This window comes from Uranotaenia lowii, chromosome 2 (assembly GCF_029784155.1).
Source record: "Uranotaenia lowii strain MFRU-FL chromosome 2, ASM2978415v1, whole genome shotgun sequence".
NCBI classification, from domain to species: domain Eukaryota; kingdom Metazoa; phylum Arthropoda; class Insecta; order Diptera; family Culicidae; genus Uranotaenia; species Uranotaenia lowii.
The window spans coordinates 160,419,270-160,446,197 of NC_073692.1; the positions used below are offsets into that span (position 1 = coordinate 160,419,270).

Genomic DNA, 26,928 nt, shown 5'->3' on the forward strand with positions numbered 1-26,928 from the left:
AATTTTATAATGCGGCTCCCCGGTAAATCTCATCTCTATAATATGGTCCACCTGTTAAAAATGTGCTAGATGTAGTTCGTTTTCGAACGTCATCCAACACGAGCGTGCACGCGCCCAGCCAGTCAGTCAGTGAGTGCTAGCGGGTGAGCGAGCTAAGCGGGACGGCGCGATTTAAAGCGAGTTCAGAGGACAGCTTGAAAATCCAAAGGCGAGTTGAGAGGACAGCCTGAGCGTATTGAAGACAATATCAAGCGAGTTGAGAGGACAGCTTGGATTCCATAGGCTAGTTGAGAAGACAGCCTGAACGCATTAACATGGGTATCAATCGAGTTGAGAGAGAGCTTGAAAATCTAAAGGCGAGTTGAGAGGACAGTCTGAGTGTATTGATACAAATATCAAGCGAGTTGAGAGGACAGCTTGAAAATTCAAAAACGGGTTGAGAGGACAGCCTGAGTGTATTGAAGAGAATATAAAGCAAGGACAGCTACAAATCTAATAGGCGAGTTGAGAGGAGATCCTAAGAGTGTTAATAATAATGTCAAGCAAATTGAGTGGACAGCCTAAGTGTGTTGATGAGAATGTTAAGCGAATCGAGAAGGCACCTTGAAAGTTCAAAGGCGTGTTGAGAGGACAGCCTGAGTGCATGGAAGAGAATATCAAGCGAGGACAGCTAGAAAATTTATAGACGAGTTGAGAGGACAGCCTAAGTGCCTAAGCCTAGGTGAAAATGATTAGACGAGTGTAAAAGGCAGTTTAAGCGTATTAAACAGAATTGTCAACCATGTTGAGAGGAAAGCTGAAGATTTGAAGGAACAATCAAGCGAGTCGAGAGGAGGACTCGAAAAATATGTGTTAAACTTCGAGTGTGTTTGGTGGAAAGATATATGGTACGAGTTCCAAGCGAGTTTACAAGAAAAGTTACAAGTTTTATAGATCAGCTTTGGAGTTTCATAAAAATAATAACCTAGCGGGTTAAGAGAACAGAATAAACAATAATGCAAGTTTAGAGGATTACTTTGATACGTGAAAATCCAACGCAACTTTTCCTCGTCGTTACTTGTGTCAAAATAATTTATGGATTTCCCAGCGGAACAAACCATGTATTTCTTAAGTTTTTTTTTTCACATTTCACGATACAATTATTCAGTTCACATTTAAACTTAGGTTACCAAACTTACCAAACTTAGGCTAGGTTTAAACTACTATAATTTGCAATCAAAGATTTCAATTTCAAATTTAAAACTTTCCCAAAACTTCCAACGTTGATATTGTTGATTCTAAGCATTTCTATTAAATTTAGAATTTTATTGTGTGATTAAGTGACGTAAATGTTTTCAATTTTGGCTTTGTTTTTTGAGTGTCAATATTCTTAAAAGTTTGTCATATCACTTGAAACCGATCTTTTCGGTGCTAAAGATATGAAATTAGAATTTTACATTTGAAGTTTGAGTAATAAATTTGCATTTTTCTATTTTATCCCCGATATCGATTAAGATTTTCGTTTTGTCTCTGTTTGAACTGTTTTGCAATTTATGATCGCTGAATCATTAAACCGGAGTTTTCGTCAACATCAGCGCCGGCGACAATTACTGGCACTTTTAAACTGCATAGGCAATATCTTGATTTGAAATTAAGATTTTGATTTAGTTTGAGACCTTAAGCTGTGAATCTGACTGTTAGATGTAAGAAAAGAAGAGTTTTCGGAGTTAGTCATAACGTGTTTGAACAAAATTCAACTCAATTTTGATTGATTAAATCTAATCAGAGTTATTATCATCGATTTGTTGATAAACTCTTTGGCAATGTTTGCCCGTATTGTGATAAAAAATCGTTTTTAAAGGTACTTGATAATGGCTCAGACGTGTTTTTAAATCAACATTACCTTCCAGTTTTCGCTTTCCAATATGACTGAAACGATCATTTAAAAAAACAAAACAAATGCAAAGTATGTCATACACATGATAAAAAATCATGAAACATGACCAAAAATGGTAAAAAATCACGAAAAATGACGCAACTGATGATAACAATGGTTCATTTTTAGTAACAAGTTTTAAAAGTTGCGAAAAACCCCCCTCTCAATTTTGGCAACACAATGTGTGTTGTAAAAATGGAAAGGGGCCATTACTACTTTCAATGTAGATATGGAGGTTATAAGAAGATAAAATACTGAGCCAGTTTCCAGATATTTTTTAACGAATCTGATGAAATATTTTTCGATTGATGAGATTATGAAAAAGTTCTTGAGAACCACTGCCTCTAAGCGACAACGACCGGGGCCATTCGAGGAATCATGCCTCAAGAACTCCAGAAGAGAAGCAACCATCAACAGACAAAAAAACATCTCAAGAACGTGTTTCTCATGGGCCGCTAGAATGTCTCGGAACGATAGCCTAGGGGCCAAAGGAAAAATCATCCGAACCCACGTACATACATCATCCCTTAAATTAAAACCATACGATAACAACTACAAGAAGAACAAAAACAACAAATGGAGAAGGAACCAGCTGTCGTCGTAGGATATCACAGGATATCGTTAATATCGTCTGGAGGTCCGAGAACTTTTTTTTTTTCGTAATTTTGGTCTTGGACAATCATAGGTTCAATACAGAACTAATTTCAAAGTTTTTGGTGTTTTAATTTTAACTACGTTTGCTTGCTACAATAGCAATTTTTTTAAAATAATTTTTGATTTATTTCTTTGAACTCACGATAAAAAAGCCAGGTACAAAGCTTAGCGGTGACAGAAATAATATTACTAAATTGTGCAACATCGCCCACAACCGAAGGCTATTAATAAAATCTGAATCACTAAGCTGTACCAAAACTGGTGGAACCAAGTTCGGAGACGACGTGGAAGTTCCTTTCTGGCCAAAAATTTGAGATTTAACTTGGATGAAGAACCAAGAAAAAATCGAACTGAACATTCCCGACTGTTCTGGCGCTTAAGACTATGCAAGCTGAAAGTTAAATATTTGTGCCGGAAAATGTTGGAGCTTCGAGACCGAAGCCTCAGAATTGCATGGGAAACGGTTGTTGGAATTTTTGTTTTCTTCCGTTCGTTTCTTGGGTGTACTGCAGCAGCGAGCGAGCTAAAGTTTGCTGCTGGAAAAGGTTTAATAATGCGTCCAGCAAATAGATTTTCTCCATTTTCCTCCAACGGCATTGTGAGACAAAAACCAAAAAAGGGAGCATTGGTGGCGGATAAACGGTACCTACCCAGTTTGAGGTTTGCATAAAATATTGACTTTGCCTGGTGGTTGCAACGTAAAGAAGATAATAAACAGAGCCATGGTAGGAGTTGTGATTGCAATTTTGAAATTTCTCATGAAGAATGACAGTAAACGATGGAATACCAGTAAACATAACTCTTCAACAGAATGAAAAAATACCAAAAGTTATTGTTTTTAAGTTCCGTTGCCTGAAGCTTCAAACGAAAAAAATCTGGTCCAACCATAATTTGAGTAGGATTATTTGGTCAAAGTTCTCTTCCTACTTCATTTGATACAGAACTAGCTTGATGATTTTACTAAGTTTGAATAAACACTCAATGAAAATCAACGAGAATATTTGGTAAGAAAAACCCTTTCAGAGGACATAGGATGGGTGGGACGATGGTTCGCCGACGCATTTTTTGCATACAGCACCACCGCACCCTTCCACTCCTTCACACTCCGCAACCCTGAACAAAATTTCGAAAAAATTTAGAATCTGAGAGGTAACGTGAGCTCTTCAAACCCATTTTCACTTTTTCCGTTCATTTCTATTTTGACATCGCTTGATACAGTTTCAAACAACGGATCTATAATATTTGATACAAAAAATATTGATTAAAAATTATTAAAAATTTCAGTTTCAGTGAACTCGAAATCTCTTGTTATATAGATAATTTTTTTTTAACAAATGAAAAGAAAATACATGTTGTTAATTGAAGAAAAACATAAACAACCGTCATTTTCATAAACATAATTATTTACTTTTCAAAATTTTTGAAGAGACAAGTATGTCCAAGTGCACATGACCTTGACGATTTATTTTAGGTTTTATAATTTTCAAAATTTTGTAAAGTACCGCAGCGCTTATGTAACTACACCACTAGCATCGGTATGAAATAGCCTTTCTGGTGAATAAAATTTTATTGCGGAAATCTTGTGTTAATATACTTAAGATGCAGAGCAAATTTGATTTTACGTGTTAGAAAATCTGAGAAATTGCAAATTAACAAACAGTTTGAAAAACATCTACATTTGAAAATTTTACAAAGATTACAAAATGTGAAATTATGTAACTTTTTTAATCCATCTTTTAAATTTCTACTGTGACTGAAACAATTTTGACGGATCATTGATTGAAAATTACGGATTAACACCACTTTTTTTACATTTTTGTGCGCAACGTATAGCTCCTAACTTTAGCTTTCCTGGACACTAAGTGAAACCTTTTTTGTCCAAAGCATGTTTTTTTTTCTAGATTTTCTTCTAAAAATTTGAATGAAGGAAAACTGAAGTGTTGTAGCTATTTTTTTTATCTGGAAATCATATTCGAGGTACTTTACGAGGTTTTTGAAACTATAAATTTTAAACAAATCGGTTCAGTAACAAGAGAGATATAGTGGTTTTACTCAGGAGTCAGGAGTGTCAAATTGATACCTCAGGAACTCTAACGGGTAAAAATGTCTGGGACGGATAAGGGTCAAAAGGGGGTATCCTTTATATAAATCAAAAGAAAATCAACTGAATTAATGGAATTTTTATCTGTGATTCAAAAAATTAGCACATTGCTAACATTACAAAGATGTCAATAATCTGTCTTATTTCTTAAATAGAAGGCTCCCATATAAAACTAACAAGTAATTTATTACAACACGAACCGTATTCATGAAAATTTTGTAAAAAGGTTGAATTGGTATGAAACACAAACAATGATATAAAGCATGGATCTTCTTAAATCTGGACGCATTGTTTATTATACCATAGCGCTCCTAGTAGTCGGATCTGTAATGTTTTACAGTACTTTGTTCGGAAATGTTTCTGCCCTGGAAAGCTGCCACTACAGCAAAGAGGTACTACAGTGTATAACGAGAGGCCTCGACCCACTTCCGGTTTCTAGCGGATAGCTTAAGCGCCACTTCCTGAAGGAAGACCATCCACCCTTTCTTGTCTTGCCCAGCTGATGAGACTCAGTCGTGAGTTCCTTTTCGGTTCCCTATTTGGGAAAGAAGTGGAGAGGTATCTGGAAAGGATCCCGAAAGGATACCCCGAAAGAGGTCATTTAACTGACGCCAAACAAGAATGTGGTCGATGATCGTCGAAATAAGCAGCTTAAGCCACGCTTTCGCCAAGAATTGTGTTGCTAAGAGGGAAAGTCATTGCTTTTGATGATTGTTCGCTAAGAGTGGCTCTATGAATTTGTAATTTGGAAGTTTTGATGTCACGTTTATATTACTATAAGGGAATATTTTTAAGTTAGCTCTAGTTAGTTAAAGTTTCAGATTAATTGTAATATGATTTTAATCGCCGTAATTTGTATGATTATAATTTTAATGGCATGTGCGGCGGAATGAAAACTAGAGAGAATTTTATTTTATAGAATTTGAAAGAAAGGTGGATAGACAGGCATTAGTGCGCCAATAGGAGAAAGCTTGATAGGTGTTGAAATTTTAGGCTAGAGGGCATGTTGATGAAAAGCTCCCATGAATTGCTCCCGCCTTTGCTCTGCATTAGCTAACTATACATGAGAAACCCAGGAAGAGAATTCCCATGTATAGCGAGCCCAATGGTTTGAGAGCGTGTTTTTACGCACACTTCATGGGAGCAATTCATGGGAGCTTTTCATCAACATGCCCTCTAGCCTAAAATTTCAACACCTATCAAGCTTTCTCCTATTGGCGCACTAATGCCTGTCTATCCACCTTTCTTTCAAATTCTATAAAATAAAATTCTCTCTAGTTTTCATTCCGCCGCACATGCCATTAAAATTATAATCAGTTTCAGATTAAATGTAAAAAGATTTAATGTTCTGCGTTGTATATTAAATTAAATTAATATCTATAATCCGATGTACCCGTCACAAGTGGTATCGGGACAACGGGTGGATTTTGTCAAAAAGGACATAACCCCACCCAACTGCCCTCAATTCCGCACTATATAAAATTTTTGGGCAATTGTCAAGCAGATGATGAAGAAGAATGGTAGGACGACTCGGGAAGCAACAGAGATGAAGAGATTGTGGAACAAAAAGGCCGCTGAGGTCAGCGAATAGAGTGTCCAAACTATGACGAGTGGTACTTGATGAAAAGTTTGAAATTTCATTTAAACAACATCGGAATAATTTTCTCTAATTTTTTTATTCAAAATGCAATAAAAACCCTACATTTTGAGTACAACACATTTTTATCTCGTTTACAAAACTCCGAGATAGACCTGTTTTAATGCGTCCAGATTTAAGATGATCCATGCTTTATTTCACTGAATGACTCCTTACAATTTCGGTTCGGGGGATCTCATTCAAAATCAATGTAAAGAAGACACACAACGAATAAATTTCGAGAGATTTTCATAGTTTATGGAATACAAGTAATTTTTGAAGAAAAAAGGACTTGGTAGGCTGTGGCTGAGTTGAAAGGACGCGTTTTTTGTCTGTCATCAAAAATTGAAAATTTCAACATTTGGAAAATAGGCATAATTTTTAAAACGGAACCAATCAAACAACGGAAACTTTAGGAAATTTTGGAAATCAAACTCCTCGAAGATTCAAGCAGTTTTTCCTGGCGGACTCCTCCAACATCTCATTTTCGGATCGTCATTTCATTTGGAATTTCCGGTGAGCCCGTTCCTTTATATTAATTTTTCATGTTTGTAAGCGTTCCTAAAAACGATAGTAATATACTGCCTTTACAATTTTGATGCAGTAGAACGGCATTTAATGGTTTATAAATTCCACACAATTTTCAATCATACATGTTTTGTGATGCCATATAAAGTGCCATAAAAAGAGAATTAAAAACAATGTTATATGTGACGAACTTTTATTTATGTACAGAGTTGACTTCATAAAGGTGGTTGATAGTTTTCTCTTTCTAATTACATGTTTCAGAGTTGATCCAGACTTTATAATTATGTTAAAACTAACTAGAATTGGTCAATATTTGTGATTTGTTTTTGTATTCTTAATTTTTGGTTTTCTAGACAATTTGGAAATTATAAATTGGAAAAACTTGAATATTTGAATTATTCAAAAATGTTATAATTTGGATATTAGGAAACTTGTTTTTTAAACATTTTTGAGATAATAGATATTCGAAACTTGAGCCCGGAATGGGTTTTTTTTAATTTTTGATAAACTTTATGTAATTACAATGGAAATTTAAAAACAAGTGGATGTTCGAAATTTTTATTGTTTTTTTAATTAGAAAGTTTGACTGTTTGAAAAATAAAACATGAAAATTCAAAAATAAAAAGCTGGAAAGTTTAATCGTTTTATGATTTCAGACCCAAGATATTTCGAATGTTTAAGATACACACTAGACTGCCCCAAATGACCCGACTTTTGAAAAAGTTATACGCTGCAGGCTAAAATTCATCCTAGGCCTAGTACAACATCTCATGCCAAATTTGGGCCAGATCGGACCACGGGAAGGGGTCGCTCAACGAGCCTTAAGTTTGTATGGGATTTTGAGACATTTTGTTCGAGAGGAACATGAAAAACCAATTTTTCGTCAATAACTTTTGTCTCCATCGACCGATTTCTTTCAAAAACGGGTTTCCTTGAAGCCTAAACTATGATTAATATTACATCAGAAGGTTGCATTTCAATTAAAGTTTAGATAAAAAAGTTATTAAGCTTAAAAAATTGGCTAATTTTTTTAAGGGTGACATGCATCACTGTTTTAATGAGGCGACTAAATGTCCGACCAGAACACTCAATGTGAAATGCATGCCGTTTCGTCAAATAATGACCGATTTTAACCATTGTTGTTGCGCTCGATTTCAGTTTTTAATTTTTTTCTAATATTTGAGTTTGGATTATATTCACTTGATAGTTCGGAAAGAAGTAAGGGCGGAAAAATGCTTGATAATTAACCCTTTAATGCATGACTTTTTTAAAATGAGAATTGCAGTTACTGATTCATTAAAATAATAGCATTTTAATTCGAATAACAAAACTCAACAGGTTAGAAGTTGTTATTTTGAGTATCATAAAAGTTATGGCCCATCAAAAATGAAATTTTTTTTTGAAATTCTTAGTTCATTTCAATACGGTTTTGCGAATTTCTTCAAAACCTTGTAAATTGGGTGCAAGAAGGTGTTTGTGATTGATTGAGATTACAAAATTTGTTATAATTTGCAAATTTGAAGAAAGAACAACAATTTTCCAAAAACTACTTTTTCAAAAAAATAAATAAATTTGATTTTCGCAATTTTTCCGCATACTTTGTTCGATATCTCACTCATACATTAAACTATCGTGTTAAAAATACCATGGGCTAATTTCTTTTAATCTCTAGAATATTTTTTGTGAATACATCACTCAAAAATATCCACGCGTTTCCAAGATATTTGTATTTTGATTAGTGTTGTTTTAAAACAACACCATGCATTAAAGGGTTAAAAAAAATGCATAACCACAGGGGCTTAGGAACATGACTGGACGATTTGTGGCAGTCTAATTAATACACACATTTTCCAAAATTTGCATTTGATATCCAATATTTGGAAATTTGAAAATAGTTAATTTTGAAAAATTTGAAAATTCAGGAAAAGACTTAATTAAACTTGATAAACTTTGAAACTGGAACAATCAATATGCAAGAAAAATAAGGGAATTTCATACATTTCTCAATACTAAATGGAGTTTTGAAATATTCCAATTTGTAATATGAACATTAGAAAATTGAACTCGTTGATCGATACCAGATATTTTTTAAAAGTTTGATACGTTCGAAATGGAAAAAAATGGAAAAAAAATGGAAAAATAGGTTGAGGTTAGGTTTAATGATTTCTTCTACACAGCAAGGAAAAATCGTGTAAATTTAGATCGAAAACGATGCACGAAAACGGAACATCGATTTTGATATAAAATTCTACCACGGTGTATTTTTCTCAACAATGTAATTTTTGAGGCGTGTAAATACAAACCTTTTTAGAATAATCAGATTTTGGGTGTTGTTTATAAATAAATACACCACATGTGTCATTTTATTTAACATATATTGCCGATACACTGCAAACTCAAAAATACCCACCATCACTGGCAGCTGGAATTGTGGTTGTGTCCGATGATCCCCAGCAGGGTGATGTTTTGCCGATCAGCGTCATGCAGCATCCTTGAATCCTTTCGGAACAGCATAGTAATCGGAATCCCTTAAACATTAGAAACATTCAACATTGATTCGGCTTTTGATCCATTTATAAAACTGCAATTCCTGCAATCGAAAGAGAATTTGAAGTTACATTTTTTTTTCATTTCGTCTATAACTATAACCTACCATTTTTTAATTCAATTCTAAAAGAATTTGGTTCAGTTTTAATACAAAATTAACTGCGGAAGCGAATTTTTTTCTTTTCGCTCAATAAACCACCATCTCGGATAAAAACAGAACAATTTATGCCGCGAAAAAAGGAAAACAATGGATCTATCGTGTTTTACATAGTTTTCGATGTAATTTTATATTGAGATATAATTTTTAGATCAGGGTGTGTAAACATACATCATAAAAAAATAAGTTTATACCAACGATTCAAAAATAGATCAAAAAGAGTGTAAAATTACATCAGTTTTGAATTACACTGGTCAAAAAGTAGATCACTCGTATTTTAGATTGCGTATACTTTTAGAAATTTTTTGCTGTGTATGATCAAGTATTGAGTAAATTTTATATAACACATTTGTCGTTTTCAATATTTTTAAATTGAATACACTTTTATCAGAACATAACGCATTACACCAAACATTAGCGTGAGATTTGTGGAGAGATGGCGTACAGCCGGTCTCCGTAAAACAAATCATCACAGGTACTGCACTTCCTTTCCCAGGGCCGGATTATGCCATCGGGGGGCCCGGGGCAATTTTCCTCGGGGCGCCCTTTAATTCTATTTTTTTCAGAAAATACAAAACCTTTAAAAAGTGTAAAAAAACTGGAGATAAGTTCAGTATACTACCTTCAAACAGCCATGTTGGCTACGTAGAAAATAGTTTATGGTATCTTCAAATAAAAATTGTTAATCAATCACGTGCAAGCATTGCTGAAGAGTTTAGAAATTTCTTAGAAATGAAACCTCTGACTTAAGCTGCATAATGCAAAATTTAATTCTCATTTTTTTTAAAACCCTTATCACCAACATGAATTCTCAAAAAAAATGACCGGATAGATATTTTGAATGATTTTCATATCATCATTGATCGTTTGGTTTGTGCTTATTCGAGAAATATTTACCTAGTGACAATTAGGAAGTATCATGAAGATTTGAAACATAGAAAACAAAATTGAAAAAATAAAATAAATAAATAAATCCACTTTCCATAGAGATACAGATATAAGAGTTTCAGAATTCAAAACTTCAAATCACGTTATATTTAGAACCAAAATTCAGTGTCTCAAATCTTAATCATAATTTCAAATCAAGTTTTGAGAATCACATCATTAATTAAATAAAAAAAAAGAGATACAAAGTTACAATCAGAGCAAAAGCAGAAATTGCACCAAATGTGGATTTCAATTCTATGTCTTTGAAACACGAAAAAAAAAACTTTTCATGAGAAGTTTTTGAATATGATTCTTATCAGATAAATTTTTTTTTATCAAATTGTTATTCTAAACGTAACGAAAGTTTCATTCGAAGCCCTCAAAGCCAAAGGTGTATTAGTGCAAAAATGATCGGTTTAAAAAATATTGAGAATAAAGATTAAATGTTTAAAACACAGAATCAGTCATCATTGAAAAAAATCAGATAAGGAATCCAAATGAGTTTAGTTCCTTAAACAAAGATCCTGAATTTTCAAAATTCAGAAAAATGATGAAACTGAACTTCAGTAACTGAAGAAATATCACAAGACTTCAAAATTCCAATGAATTGAATCTGGAAAATGATCATAGAAATGTTCATATAAAGAAAATCACTCAATGATACTAGCAACTCAACAATCAGATTGTTTTATGATAATTTGAGAATGATCATTTGGTGCTGAATTCAGGATATTCACTTCAGTAGATGATAAAATTTTGGTTAAATCAAATGTTCTAATACAAATTTCAAGTCTAAGACAGAAATTGGGATGGAAATTCAATAAAGAAACCCTGTACTGTCGATTGGTTCAATTTAAGCAACTACAGTTTATTTCAAAGATTTTACTTTAAAAAATAGGGAGGGAAAAGGGTTTAGAATTTATAAACCAATGAAAATTTCAATAATAATGATTGAAAGGTGAAACGGTATTGTAATACGCGGTATTAACCCGGATACTGCCCGGGTAAAATTCAGATATGTTTATTATAAAGCGAAATTAGCTGCTATTTTAGCGCAGTAAACAATAACCTGGAAACTTAACGTAACAAAAAACATTATTGTTGTGCAAGACGTTTGAATGTAATGAAAATGAGGAGATGTTTTTCTTTATTTAACCTGTCCTGTACAGAATATCGTAACTGATATGTTTCGATAAAAAATGAAAATTTGAGGTGTTTTGCCTCATATTCTTCTTAATTTTTAAACTGTGACCCAAAGATGGGTCTTGACTCAAACATTCAGTCAGCGAAACTTTTTTTTTGTAAAGAAATGAATCCAACTTAGATGAAATTTCAGGGACTAGTCCTTGAAATCCCTGAAATTTCATCTAAGTTGGATTCATTTCTTTACAAAAAAAACATTCTTCTTAATTTTTTTCGAATTCGGTTTTGTCCAGAAGATTTTGATATTCTCAGCTCGCAAAATGTGGGAGAGCTCCTTCTAAGCTTACTCTAGGGGGCCCCCTTAATTTTTTAAAGACAAAAACTAATTTTGATATAATTTAAGGGGGCCCTTTAGTTTTCATATTTCCAGTTTTCATTCCGATTTTCTAGTTTTGATTTCTTTTCATGGATTTGTAGTATAGTAGTATGATTAAAGTAATGTTAAAACTTTTTTTCCCTCGGGGGGCCCGGGGCAATTGCCCCTTTTGCCCCCCTTTAATCCGGCCTTGTCCTTTCCTCTATCGTTTTTTATTGTCGATCACAAGATGGTAAAATGAAAATAACACTTTTAAGGTTCTTTATACAATAATATTATTTGTTTTTATTGATTCGAATTCAGATGGTTCCACATTTTTAAAAGAAATGAATAAAAAGAGATTAATTATGCCGTTTTGCAAATTCGTTAATGTTTTAAGATCCAGTTTGAGGGAAATGAGAAACTTTCATTGAGGTTTTATTATTTCGCAGTTTCGATTTTTAATCGTTCTTATGTACTGTTAAGCCACTTGAAATACTGTTGAAAAATCACTATCATCATTTATTCATGAAATCAGTAATTCTTTTTTTTAATGTTTTTTCCTTGAAAAAATAGTTCAAAAGGGTTATTTTAACATTTTAAGAAAATATATAATTCTTTAAATAATAGTCACATCTTGTCTTAACTAATGTAGACGATTGACTAGGAACCGTGGGAGTGCAAGAGAAAAAAATAAAAGTTTTCACTGATTTGTTGTGAGAGAAAATTAGAGATGTTTTCGGAAATTTCCGTTGCAGAAAAATTACTAAATGAAGTATATATAAATTGATAAGATAACCTTTCAAAAATATATTTATTACAAGGATACATTGGTTTTTTTCATCGTGTTTTATTATTCTAGATTAAATATGTTACTACTTAACTTACTATTGATTTACTATTGATGAGAAAGACTACTAAAATGTGAGGCAAAGAAAAGCATAGCATCAAAGAGTTTTCAGAAAGGCAATATTCATAGAAAAACAATTTGGAAAATTTTGTGTCATTTAAGTTACTTTCCGTCTTCAACCATTAAAGCTTTCGCAAACTCTTTGGTTCAACAGGGATCATGTTTGGGAAAAAGAGCTAGTTTATCAAGGAAGAAATTTGGATGGTATTGATTTGCCTTCAATATTTTACTCGATCATTTTAATCGGACGTTTATCAAATGCCTCAGAGAAATAGGAGTTTCCTTAGGAAATGTCTAGGAGCATAGGAGGTGTAGGAAACCCGTGATCGCACCATTAACCAAAATGGATCCTGATCTCTACCTTTCACCAACTTACACAACCCCTTCCTTGGATACTTGAATATGGATTCGCAGACGTATAGACGGTTTCCATAGTTTGTGATACTAGCTTATATCTGGTTCTGACTATTTCAATTTTTTTTGGAGTACAGTAGCGAGAGGTTGCTAGTTGAACTTAAAGGGTATCTTACTAACAATCCTTCCTTTTTCCCCATTGACTACTAGGACGTGGCCGGCGCCGTTATTAATCATATAAAAAGGGAGAGCATCAGTTTTGTACAATGAGAATGACTGCTAATCCCAAGCACCATTCTTTTGGACTTTGTGCAAAATTGATGGCCTCGATTAATCACGGAGTAGCAACCATTGGCGATGTGGAACTTGTTCTGCTTAGCCACGCCAGCGATCATGGAATTGGAAATGTATAGTTTGAAAACAAATGTAAAAAATACGAAGTTCCTCTAGAATCAATTTAAAAAAACCTGTAAATGAAGCATTTCGAGTTCAATGATTTAAGGTGGATATGAGTAGTCAACCAAGCTAAGCTAAGCTACAAGTAATTTTTGAAGAAAAAAAAAACAGAATAATTTGCGGTACTTAAAGACTTCTTCCAATCGGGAACCCCCATATAAAATAAAAAAATCGACAAGCTTCGAACAATTTGTTGATAATATTCATGAAAATCGAAAAAATTGATGTTTTGCGAGATAAATTGTTTGCAAAATGCCTTGAAATCTTTTGAAACGAGGGGCTTTCTTGTAAAATAATTATAAAATTCATAACAGCTTGAGCATTTGTCAATAGATCATCACCAAATTTAGTGCGCAAGCAGGCGTATGCATATAATTTCAAGGTTCATTCTGTTGCGTGAATTCTCCTACTTTCAAAACGATTAAAAAGTTTTTCATACCAATTTCGAAACTGATTCAACCCTTCCACTTTGTGAACGTGCGTTCCATACAATAACAATGAAGATTAAATAATCAATGAAAATTAACAATCAAGCTCAACTATCCTTAACAACCGAGTTTGAACGTAACCATATGATTGACAAGAGTTCTGTATCATTTCTCCATTAGTTAAGGGGTAAGCTCAATAGCGGCATGTTATCCAATAGCGGCATTTTTTCACAACAAGAGATTAATAATTGCTCTGAACGATTCTCCCACTTTAAAAGAGATTGCAGGATAGGATTTTTTCAAATATGACATAATTTAAATAAATATCATAGAATTTGATATAAAGGGTGTCCACGATGAAATTGCCTCACTATGAAATTGCTCTTACTTTCTAACCGTATAGAATTTATTGAAAATTTGGGTGGCCGAACAGACGATGGAGGAAAGCTGCCCAACGATTTCATTGGAATCCCGAATGGAGATAATTTGGACCGATGCAACTGATTGAATACTTACTAGCTATCCTGTTTGTTGAAAGGTAGCTTGATTTTTTTTGACTGATTGATATGCTTTTTTAAACTTCCTTTTATAACTTCTTTCCCTTTTTTTGTTATTTTTTGGATTATTCTAAATTCAATATCGATTTTTAAAAGTGGGGGGGGGGGGGGGGGGTTTATCAAAGCTACGTTATTATCTTGGGGGGGGGGGGGGATCTATGACTTTGTGACGAAATGCTACGAGGGGGGAGGGGGGTGGTATAAAAATTCGAAAAAAAGCTACGTCATTTATGGATGTTCCCTGATAGAATTTATTGAAAATTTGGGTGGATTTAGTTCATAGTGCATTGTTTATGAAATGGAGTCGAGGGAACAGCTCGTGTGTGATAAAACCTTGCGCATTCATCACGAGAACAAGGATCTCTCGCATCGTTCCATCGCTAAAACATGGAATCGCGAATTCCACGGTGTCGTGAGTGATTAAGCGGTTCGAGGAACGATTGGCCACCGATCGAAAGCCCAGAAGGGAAGGAAAAAGTATTCCGTACAACACCAAAAATCACAACCGCGTAGTTGAGGCCTTCAACCAAAACCTGAACGCCTCCGTTCGGGATATGGCTAAGAAGCTGCACCTATGTCGAAGTTTAGTCCAGAAGGAAAAAGTGGTCTCCGAACGTTCAAGGTACAAAAGGCCAATAATCGCGACGAGAAGCTGAACAAGTCCGCCAAAACCCGTGTCAGGAAGTTGTACCTCAACACGGCCAAGGTAAGATCAGCGTTCCGGAGCATGTCCGCTCTCATAAGATGTCCAAATTTGCGAATAAATTCCGAGATTGGCAAGCCATCTGCACGTGCGGGAAGCGGAGTGCATATTTCGTGACCCAGGACACGATGAACGTACACCTGTGTACATGAAAGAGTGCCTCCAGAAGTGGCTGCTTCCTCTCTTGAAGGCACACAACGTCCCAACAATCTTCGGGCCGGACTTGACCTCATGCCACTACTCCATGGACGTGTTGAAGTGGTATGAGGATAACAAGGTCAATTTCATTCCGAAAATGTTCAACCCTCCCAACACTCCGGAGCTCCGCCCCACCGTTAAGTGCTGGGCGATTATGAAGCAGCACCTTTTTAAACGACCTAAGGTAGTCAACACAGTCGAGGAACTGAAGAAATTATGGGTTTAAATGTAAAAAAACAGTTGCTTCACAGCACAGGTTGTGCAAAATCTTATGGGCGGGGTTAAGGCCAAGGTAAACTGGACTGTAACGGAAATACGAGTACAATAAAGTTTAATAGTTATTATTCGCTCCCTGAAAATTTGTTGGCAATCGAATAAAAACTCGAATTTTGCGAATCAATTTTGTGTGTGGCAATTTCATCGTGGACACCTTTTAAACACAGAAAAAAAAACTCTTAACATGGAATGGAGACTCTACTAGAAAATAATCTACAAATCAATCTACATGCCTTGGTGGCTGTTTAATTCGTTAGCCGCCAGGAAATATGAGTAGACTTTCGAAACATTAGTTATAAATTGATCTTTAGAAGTTGGTAGAGATGCATCTTAATTTGGGGAGAATGTGAAATAGATTCTCAGATGAGTTGTTGTATTCCAGCTGTTTGAAATAAAACATTTGAAAACATAAATATCTACTGTAGCTTTGCTGTTAATTTACTATCAATCAATATGTTTCTTAGAAGAATAAAACGAAATACACTATGGTTCAACCATACTTCGAAAAAGTAGGACATATCGGGTTAAAAGTAGGACGGTAGGATAAAGGGTCATACAGTAGGACATGTCCTACTAATGTACGACGTCTGGTAAGCTGACCCGGTATGCTTTGCTACACCTTCTAAAATTGATGAAAATTTAACAAAAGAGATCAATTCATGGTTATTTAATCATTCTTTTCTGTATTCAAAACCTGTCACAAAATTGCTTTTCCAATCATTATTTTGTATCTAAAATTAATTTACGGTATTTATTTATGCATAAGCTCCTGAACTCTGCAACAATAAATGTTCTACTTGTATAAAATTCCTCTCCCTAGACAAATTTGGTTCTATTTGCTTGATCACTTTCCAATTTATTAGACAGAAAAATATGAGAGCCCTCCTGTCCCTTCTATGCCAGATATGCTCGATCATTTCTCGAGTTATTTAAAAAAAGTATGGGTGCATCACTCTCCCTTTTCATACTCGCCACTGAAAAAAAAGGATTCATACACTTTACTATGACAAATTTGACCCCTTTTGTTTAAAATGTTATCGAGTTATGCAAAAATGTAAGAGAGCCCCCCTCTTCCCTATTCATCACCTCACTGGAGGGTTCTCAAATAGGCATAGAAACATTTCTCCATCCCAAATATACTACCCTGCTAAAGTTGGTTTCTTTCGTATGACTAACTTTCTACCCTACGCAACAAAAATGTATGAGATTCCTGTCTCTTCTACCTATCTCAATGGATGGAAGAAGAGAAGGGTCCGAAATAATTATAGAGACACAACTCGGACTGGTTACCTCTCGACATCGTTTTAAAAAAACTGTGGTGGTTCCCTCTTCTCTTTTTATTTGATTATTGAGATCAAGGGGGATCTTTTTTCGTGTCCGAATGTCTTCCCATGCCAAATTTACCATCAAGTCACCATTCACCGCCCAGACACCATTTACCGCCCAAAATCACCCTTTTGTGTGTATTTCGAAAAAACTGGAATTTTTTCTCCAAAAATAAGACCTGTGTTCTGTGTCGGCATCATTGTTCGACCATTTCACTGAAAAATCATCACTTAATTATGCTAACTATAGCCAGAAATAAAATATTTGGTTTTTCGTTTCCGGTCAAATTATTGAATTCGACGCCTGTTAGCGAACTAAGCATAACTGTGCTCCTAGGGAAAAAAGGGGTTTTGTTTACTAAATAGTACCTATTTGTCCTACAATCGTCTTGAAACGATAGTTTGATTTTTGTAGAATAGATTTGCATCGGAAAATTTTCGATTTTTTCAATAGTTGTTGTTTTTTGAAGCGTTTAGTGATGGGCGGTAATTGGTGTATAAATAAAAGTGTGGGTTCCTAATTACCGGTCACGCACAATTTCTTTGTTTTTAACGCATGTATTGTGTCAAAAGTGTAAATTGTAAGAAGCATTTAGTTTGATTACGTTAGAAAATGATGTTTTATCGCTGAAAGTAACCGATTACTTGAGGCTGTTTGCCGGGAATCATCATTTTGTCAGTCAACGCACTTTGTTAAAATTTGTACAAAATTTGCGGGAAAGATTTCACAAAATGTATTCTCTCAAGATCCAAAATATGGTTTTGACAGCTCGTTACATGGACAATATTAAAAAGAACAGTTTCCGTGTTGTTAGATAGTTTTTCCTTAAGAAAACATTATCGATACCCGAAAAAGTCGTGTGGGCGGTAATAGGGCCAGTTGAACACCTCAACGTTTAGTTAATTATTTTTGAAAGCGTACATTTTTCGCATTCCACTAATTTTTTTATTTAAAGTAGAGCAGTTTTGAGATGTATTGGAAAAGAAAGCGAATAAAAATCTGTCTTCGTTTTTTTATTACACATGTTTGAAGTTGAAAAACCGCTTAACTGGGCGGTAGATGGTGACATGATGGTACACAGCAAAAAAAAATGTAACGATGGAGGATGTAATTTCTGGGGATTACAGATTTCTGTTGCAATAATACATCTAAATGATGTATACAACTCGAATACGTTGTGAAGTGTAATATCACAACCTTCTATGTGATATCGCATAAAGTAGTCAATGTTTTCCTTTGTTGACATTCAAATTTGATTTCATTTCAAAAATTAAGAAACGGATTACGGACCTCAGCTGTATTTGTTTGGCTTGTAAGTACTACCAAAATTAATCAAAAATATAAGCAAACCCACAGCTTGAAAAATAATTTCATGATTTTTCATTTTTTAGGAAATTTGGCCCACATGGATCAGCGGTACAAAACATATTCTTTGTCTCCAAACAGCCGGGTATATCAAGACAATGTAAAATTAGGTACCTTTTGCGACTCAAGTTATGTGCAGGTATTTGATGTAATATCACACTACTTTTTTGCTGTGTAGTTCCATTTGCTCGATTATTTTACCTGTTCTGCCAAAAATTGTATGGGAGATCCCTCCCCCCTATGTTTCTCTAATGAAGAGTTTCAAACCATCTTGGGAACATTTCGTTCACCCAAATACCAAATTTGATTCCCTTCGCTTTATAAGTTAACAAGTATTGTTAAAAATGTGTATGGGCCCCGTCTCCTCTTCCTATCCTTCAAATGCAAATCCGGAGGAGTTTCAAACAATCATAGAACCTTTTCCCAGATCTAAATATCATCCCAAGCCAATTGGGTTCCATATGCTCGAATTGTTATCGAATTTTGCAATAAAAATTGTATGGAAGCCCCCCTCCCCCTTTCTACTGGAAGAAGGGAGGGGTCTCAAATAATCATCATTGAAAAGTTTCTCATATCCATATACCCTCACATGCCAAATCTGGCTCCGTTTACTTGACTGATTCTCGAGTTATGTTAAAAATTGTAAAAGAGCCCCCCTCCTCTCTTGCTAATTTACCTTTGGAAAAAGGGAGGGGTACCAAACATTCATAGAAATATTTCTCGTAACCAAATCTCCTCTCAAGCTGAATTCGGTACCATTTGATTGAATGCAAACTATGCAAACATTTCTTGTTTGCTTTGGAGATTCCCTCCTGCCTTCCAGTAAAAAGGAGGGGTCTCAAACTGTAATAGGAACCTTTCCCGGCCTCAAGAGCATTCACCTGCCAAGTTTCAGGAAAATCGGTTCAGTAGTTTCCGAGTCTATAGGGAACAAACAGACAGACAGACGGGTCTGGATTTTCCCGTTTTGTAAAATACATGAGTTTTGACGAAATTTGAGGAAAAAAAAAATTCAAGGCTGGCTCGAAATTCTCTCCAACGACAATACAACACATTCCTTCAGTCAGTTGCAAATGCCTCCGACGATGCTCGCTGGCAATTTTCTCATAAAAGTCGTTGTAGACCCTGTCAATACCATTTAAGGGGAAATCTCCGGTACCGCATCGTAAAGCTGAGAGTTTTTCCTACAAGATGGATTACATGGAATGTTCCTTCATGTATAGACTGATAGTTTGGCAGGCGAGTTTTCTACCCTAATAGCAAGTTCACTGGTGTTGGGATAAAGTGGTAGAAATTTTGAAATTTTGAGAATTTTACCATGCGAAAATGTTTTCAAGATCTTTGGGCGTTGTATTTTCTTATAACACTGTTTCTATTTCAGCCGTATGTGATAGAAATATTGCTGTTTTGGCATCACAGCATGCGAAACAAGGCCACAGATCTTGAATTTTTTTTTGCATGGCAAAATTTTCAAAATGTGCAAAAAGTGACAAAATTTCTAACCTTTTTTCCCAACACTGTGAACTTGCTCTAAAGCCCCAAAAACGAAAAAAAGCAGCTTTTAAAAGAGGACAATGATCGATTTTGCGGAATTCGTCAAGCTCCAAGCCTACTGAAGTTGTGATTCCATCTGGAACAAAGTGCTCCGTTATGCACGGCCATAGTACTTTGAAATATACAAGGTAAGAGGCCACCATTTTTCCAAAACTCACCAGAAAAGAAAGATTGTTAGCACCGACATGACCGTTCTCTCTAAAAGAGCCCCTGATCGTCGAAGTGCGTTTGACAGACGGTGGTGTGATTCATTCGTCAACACTAAGCGATGACTTAGCAGATGAGAAGAAAAGAAGATAGCTTCCAGATAATTCTACCGCGTTTTTTATATCGGATTTATTAAAGTATATTGCTTTATTGTTATTAAAGTTTATTGAAACCGTGAGTATAGTTTACTTGAAATTAAAATCAGCAGCTAATAATTGAATGCCTACACAGGTCAGCGATTCGATAGTAGCTCCGTCCAGTTAACTGTTTCGAGTTGCTAGGTTAGGGGATAACAAGATGTAGGTATTCTATATATAAAATGAAATTTGTTAAACACCTTTAGTAAATAAAATGTATTTCTAGTTTTGAGCCCCACAAAAAGTGCCGCTTCAGAAACGACTTTCCTTCATCCGAACAAATCTCAAAAATCTTGTTCGTTGAGTGTTCGCGATGGGACCTAGGAAGAATAGGATTGACACTGGATGTGACTGCGATGTATGCGATCGACCGAATTACGCCAAGACTTGGATGGTAGAATGCATGGGCTGTCGGAAATGGTTGCATTATGACTGCGCTAACGTTACGCCCGGAGTGAAACATCGTACCTTCTACTGCCTCAAGTGTACGGGTGGAAACACTACACCGACGAACAGCCGGAATACAGGAGCACGGAAGAAGCAAGCAGACCCCGTTTTGCCCCCGGTTACGGATGGAGACGCGGAGAGTGCTCTGGTAGACGAAAATGCTAAAGATCCAGCTGAACAGGTGCTTAGTTCTAAGAATAGCAATAAGAGTAGTCGTGAGAGCAACAACATAAGACTTGATACTAACTCTAAACCAAGTGCTAGTAGACCTAAACAGAATAACTACGTAGCAGTCAGTAGTAAACCGATTAGCGTAGCTAGTAAATCCGAGCGTTCGTCAATCAAAGTCGCGGGTAGTGTTCGCGAGCGATTAGCATTGCTTGAAGCCAAACAAGATCTGGCTAGAATGCGGTTAGATGAGGAAGAAAAGCGTCGTAAAGAAGATAGCGATGCTAGATTGAAAAGGTTGTCAATGGAAGAGGATTTTTTACGAGAAAAGTTGGAAATTATTGATAGAGCTGAAAGTGTCCTGGAAAGTGAGTGGAGTAGAACGCATAAAGTGCGAAAGTGGCTTGATAAGCAGAAAAACGATGGACCAGAACTTGAAGAAGAGGATAATGCTGTTGGTGGAAGAAAACCTGAGGGAAATTCCAGCCCAGTCCGACATCCGGAAGTAATGGTCGCGAGGTCTTGCAGTTCAGCGAATCGGCACAATCGACATTCTACGAGGCTCTCGGATTGCAGTTCGAGAACTGCAGCACAGGAACACCGGGTATCTACAAGATTACCGCAACGATCGTCGCTCAACGAAAACTCGTGGAAAGGACCCACTGCGGAACAAATAGCTGCCAGGAACATCTGGCCGAAAAAGCTGCCGACCTTTTCCGGTGATCCGGAAACATGGCCTTTGTTCATCAACACGTACGAGAATGGGAACACCGCGTGTGGGTTCAGCAACACCGAAAATTTGATCCGCCTTCAGGAGAGTTTGCAAGGGAACGCTCGAGCAGTGGTTCAGATGAAGCTAATGGAACCCAAATGTGTACCATCTATCATCGAGGTCTTGAAACAGCTATTTGGCAGACCAGAGCTGTTGATTAAGGCTCTATTGGCCAATTTACGGAAGGTTTCGGCCCCACATCCGGAAAATTTGGAATCGTTGTTGAGCTTTGGAGTAGCAGTGACACAAGTGTGTGACTATCTTGAAACAGCTAAGTTGGATGCACATCTGTCCAATCCTACAATTTTGGCCGAATTGGTGGCCAAACTGCTATCATCGTATCAGATGGAATGGGTGCGATACAAACGTGCATGCAACGAATGCACATTGAAGGAGTTCGGAGAGTTTATGCAGCTACTCATCTTTGACGCAAGCGAAGTAACTACGATCACCTCAGAAAAGCTGAAACCCATCATGTTTGATAAAATCCAGTCTTCCAAAGGACATTTTCACACACACATGGAAAGCGAAGTGGAGGTGAAACCCAAAGGTGCCAGAATACCATGTGTGAGTTGCGCACGCACTGATCATCGTTTGCAAAACTGCGATGTTTTCAAACGGCTCAGTGTACCTGAAAGAAAGAAATTGATCGAAAAGGAAAAGCTGTGTTCGTTATGTTTTTTCGGTCACACATCGGAATGTAACTCCAAACGAAGGTGTGGTGTGAATCAGTGCTCTGAACGTCATCATCCACTGCTTCATCCAGAAAGATTAGCAGGAGAAGAAAGCAGAGAACAGCGACAAACTGGAGGTAGGAGAGACAATGGTGGACCTTCATATGTCACAGCCAACTGCAATGTCCACAGACCGGCCAAAAGAGCAATCCTGTTTCACGTAGTTCCTGTTACGTTGCATAACGGAGAGAACCAGATAGATGTGCTAGCGTTTTTGGATGACGGTTCATCGTTGTCTCTTCTCGAAGCCGATGTGGCCTCCAAAATTGGAATTCAAGGAATTCACCAGCCGTTGGAAATGACTTGGACGTCGAACGTCACCAGAAGTGAGACTGCTTCTCAGAACGTCAGGATCCAGATTTCGCCTAGAGGAAGTAATACCAAAATCCAAATGTGGAACGTGCACACGGTCAACCGCTTGAATTTACCTTCGCAAAGCATGAACACTTCGATAATGTGCAGCAGATTTAAGCATTTGAAAGGTTTGCCAGTAGATAGCTACGCTGCGGAAGAACCGAAGCTATTAATCGGTTTAGATCACGCCGACCTGTTGTATCCGATCGAGAGTCGGAAGGATTTACCAGGTGAGCCGATTGCGGTGCGCTCGGCCTTGGGATGGTCCGTTTTTGGTCCAGTAGGAGATGAATTACCAGTTGCCGAATACTGCAATGTACACCGTTGTGCCTGTGAAAACTTGGACGAAAGGCTGCGTCAGTTTTATACGATCGAAGAAGCTGGGATTGATATTGGGAACCAACCTGAGAAGGATGCTGACCGTAGAGCACGAGAAATTCTGGAGGCAACAACTACCCGAATCGGGAAAAGGTTCGAGACTGGTTTGCTGTGGAGAACATCGGACGTTAAGTTTCCTTCGAGTAGCTACGCTATGGCCGAAAAGAGGTTGAGGAGTCTAGAGCATCGACTGGCGAAATCCAAAGAGCTTCGAGATAATGTACACAGTCAAATTAATCAGTACATCCAGAAGGGGTACGCGCATATCGCTTCGGAGGAAGAGCTGACCAAAACCAGTCCGGAGAAAACTTGGTATTTACCAGTTAATATTGTGCTGAACCCTAAGAAGCCGAATTAAGTGCGGCTCGTGTGGGATGCGGTCGCCAAGTTTGAAGGAGTGTCTCTCAATTCCCTTTTGTTGAAAGGACCTGACTTACTTACCGCACTGCCAACAGTGTTGAGCCGATTTCGTGAGCGAAACATTGGGTTTGGAGGCGACATAGCCGAAATGTTTCATCAAGTGCGCATCAGAAATGATGATAAGCATGCCCAACGATTTTTGTTTAGGCCGAATCCATTAGCCAAGCCAATCGTCTATGTGATGGACGTGGCGACTTTCGGGGCAGCTTGTTCGCCATGCTCAGCACAATTTATTAAAAACAAGAATGCAGAGGAGTTTACGGAGCGCTTTCCAGAAGCATCTGAGGCCATCGTCAACAAAACGTACGTCGACGACTACTTTGACAGCACGGACTCTGTTGCAGAAGCTATTGAACGAGCACAACAGGTCAGATGGATTCATCAAGAGGGCGGCTTCCACATGCGCAGCTGGGTGTCCAAGTCTAGTGAAAGTGGGCGAAGACAAGAACAACTCTGTGGATCGCGTTCTGGGAATGTACTGGCAGGCAGAAACAGATGTCTTCCTTTTCTCGACTTCTACCAGGGAAGACTTGGGACCATTTCTGTTCCAGGGACAACGACCAACAAAACGAATGGCGTTACGTTGTCTTATGAGCCTGTTTGACCACCGTTATTGGTTCATGGGAAAATCCTGTTACAAGATGTGTGGAGAAGTGGAATAACTTGGGATGAAGAACTCAAAGAACCAGAATTCCTGCAATGGCTGAAGTGGACATCACTGTTTTCCTGTCTTCAAGATCTATCTGTTCCACGCTGTTATTTTGAAAATTGCGATCCTGCTGCGTACGAATCCCTGCAACTCCATGTGTTTGCTGATGCCAGCGAGCATGCGTATGGCTGTGTGGCGTATTTCCGTATAGTAGATGCGGGGCAACCTAAATGCGCTTTGGTGATGTCTAAGTCTAGAGTTGCTCCGTTGAAACCTTTATCAATACCGAGGATGGAGTTACAGGCAGCTGTTGCTGGTGCTAGGATGACCAACGCGGTGCGGTCGAATCATTCCTTACCAATACGAGAATCTTTTTTGTGGATAGACAACAAAGCAGTTCTTTCATGGCTTGCTTCAGATCCTCGGAACTACACGCCGTTCGTAGGGAACAGAGTTGCTGAGATACACGATCTAATCGATGTAAGAACTTGCCGGTGGGTTCCAACGAAAGACAACGTTGCTGACATTCTAACCAAGTGGACCGGAGAAGCAGAGTTGAAATCTTGCAGTCGATGGTATCATGGTCCTCAGTTTTTACTAGATTGCGAATCTAGTTGGCCGGAATCAGCGCTTCCGTCTCCGGGAACGCAGGAAGAACTTCGAGCAAAGTTTCTTTTTCATGACGTGACAACAACAGCTGCTCTCATCGATCCAAGCCGTATTTCAAGATGGAAAATAATAGTAAGAACCATGACGATGGTATACCGATTTATTGAAAACTGCCGCAGACGGCTTGCAAAGAAACCGATAGTAGCTGTACCGAGGGGTAATATGCGAGCCCTTCTACAATTTCCGGCAACAATTACCCAAGTTCAACAGAAAGAATATCAACGTGCAGAATTTCGTCTTTGGCAGATGGCGCAGCAACAGGAATTTCCTGATGAATACTCAATTTTAGTATTCAACCGAGACAAACCAGTGGACAAGTGGAAACCATTGGAAAAGAGCAGTTTTCTTTACAACAAATCTCCGTTCATCGACGAGTTCGGAGTGATGCGCATGGAGAGCCGAATAGAACACGCTGTAGATCTTCCCTTTGATCTTCGTTTTCCTGTCATCCTTCCGCGGAAGAACCTTGTTACCACCAGACTATTAGAATACTTTCATCGTCAGTTCGGACATTCCAACCGGGAGACTGTAGTGAACGAAGTTCGCCAACGCTTCGTTATACAAAATCTTCGAGCTGCTATCAGAGACGTGATGAAGGCGTGCCAGTGGTGCAAGATACGGAAATGTAAACCAGATCATCCAAAGATGGCTCCCTTGCCAAAGGAACGTTTGACGCCGCATATTCGACCTTTCAGTTACGTCGGAATCGATTACTGTGGCCCGATTGAAGTAACTGTGACCCGTCACAAGGAAAAGCGGTACATTGCGGTGTTTACGTGTCTCGTGACCAGAGGCGTACATCTTGAAGTTGCCCATAGCCTATCAACAGACTCCTGCAAGATGGCGATACGTCGCTTCGTGAAGAGGAAGGCCGCCCCTGTGAAGATATTTTCTGACAACGGGACCAACTTGGTGGGAGCCAGTCGAGAATTAGCTGAGCAATTACGACGAATCAACGAAGCTTGTTCGGAGACCTTTACGGACGCAAGAACGGAATGGTGTTTCAACCCTCCCTCTGCTCCCCACATGGGTGGTGTTTGGGAGCGAATGGTGCGCTCGGTGAAGGAATCTCTCAAGGCGTACGACGATGGTGGAAAGCTAAACGACGAAATACTTCTTACATCCTTAGCCGAAGTAGAAGACTTGATAAACTCGAGGCCACTTACCTACATGCCACAAGAGTCCGCAATTGAAGAAGCTATTACACCAAACCACTTCATCAAAGGTTTCTCATCGGAGAACAAGGAAGCGATGTGTAATCCGGTCGATCTAGGGGACGCTTTACGCAGTAGTTTCAAGAGGTCGCAGCAAATGACTGAACGTTATTGGATGAGGTGGATTAAGGAGTACTTGCCAACGCTGCAGCAGAGGTCCAAGTGGTTCCAAAATACGCAACCGATCAAGGTCGGGGACCTGGTCTACATAGCCGAAGGTACTCGGAGGTGCTGGGTTCGCGGACGCGTGGTGCAGGTGATGCCGAATAAAGATGGAGTAGTAAGACGAGCCGTGGTGAAAACCAGAAATGGAGAATTGAGACGACCAGTGGTCAAACTTGCCGTGCTGGAAGTTGCTGGTGCAGCCGATGGATACGGAGGGTCATCAGCTCCACGGGGCGGGGAATGTTAGCACCGACATGACCGTTCTCTCTAAAAGAGCCCCTGATCGTCGAAGTGCGTTTGACAGACGGTGGTGTGATTCATTCGTCAACACTAAGAAATGACTTAGCAGATGAGAAGAAAAGAAGATAGCTTCCAGATAATTCTACCGCGTTTTTTATATCGGATTTATTAAAGTATATTGCTTTATTGTTATTAAAGTTTATTGAAACCGTGAGTATAGTTTACTTGAAATTAAAATCAGCAGCTAATAATTGAATGCCTACACAGGTCAGCGATTCGATAGT

At 37.6% G+C, this 26,928-nt stretch overlaps 2 protein-coding genes across 2 annotated transcripts; both read left to right on the forward strand.

Annotated features, from left to right (window-relative positions):
* The first annotated feature begins 20,747 nt into the window (after nucleotides 1-20,747).
* LOC129742032 (uncharacterized) lies at nucleotides 20,748-23,645 on the forward strand. The gene has a single exon (XM_055733877.1). The coding sequence runs from the start codon at nucleotides 20,748-20,750 to the stop codon at nucleotides 23,643-23,645; it is 2,898 nt and encodes a 965-aa protein (XP_055589852.1).
* Nucleotides 23,646-24,647: 1,002 nt separating this feature from the next.
* Nucleotides 24,648-26,651, forward strand: LOC129742033 (uncharacterized). Its single transcript, XM_055733878.1, has one exon. The coding sequence runs from the start codon at nucleotides 24,648-24,650 to the stop codon at nucleotides 26,649-26,651; it is 2,004 nt and encodes a 667-aa protein (XP_055589853.1).
* Nucleotides 26,652-26,928: the final 277 nt, after the last annotated feature.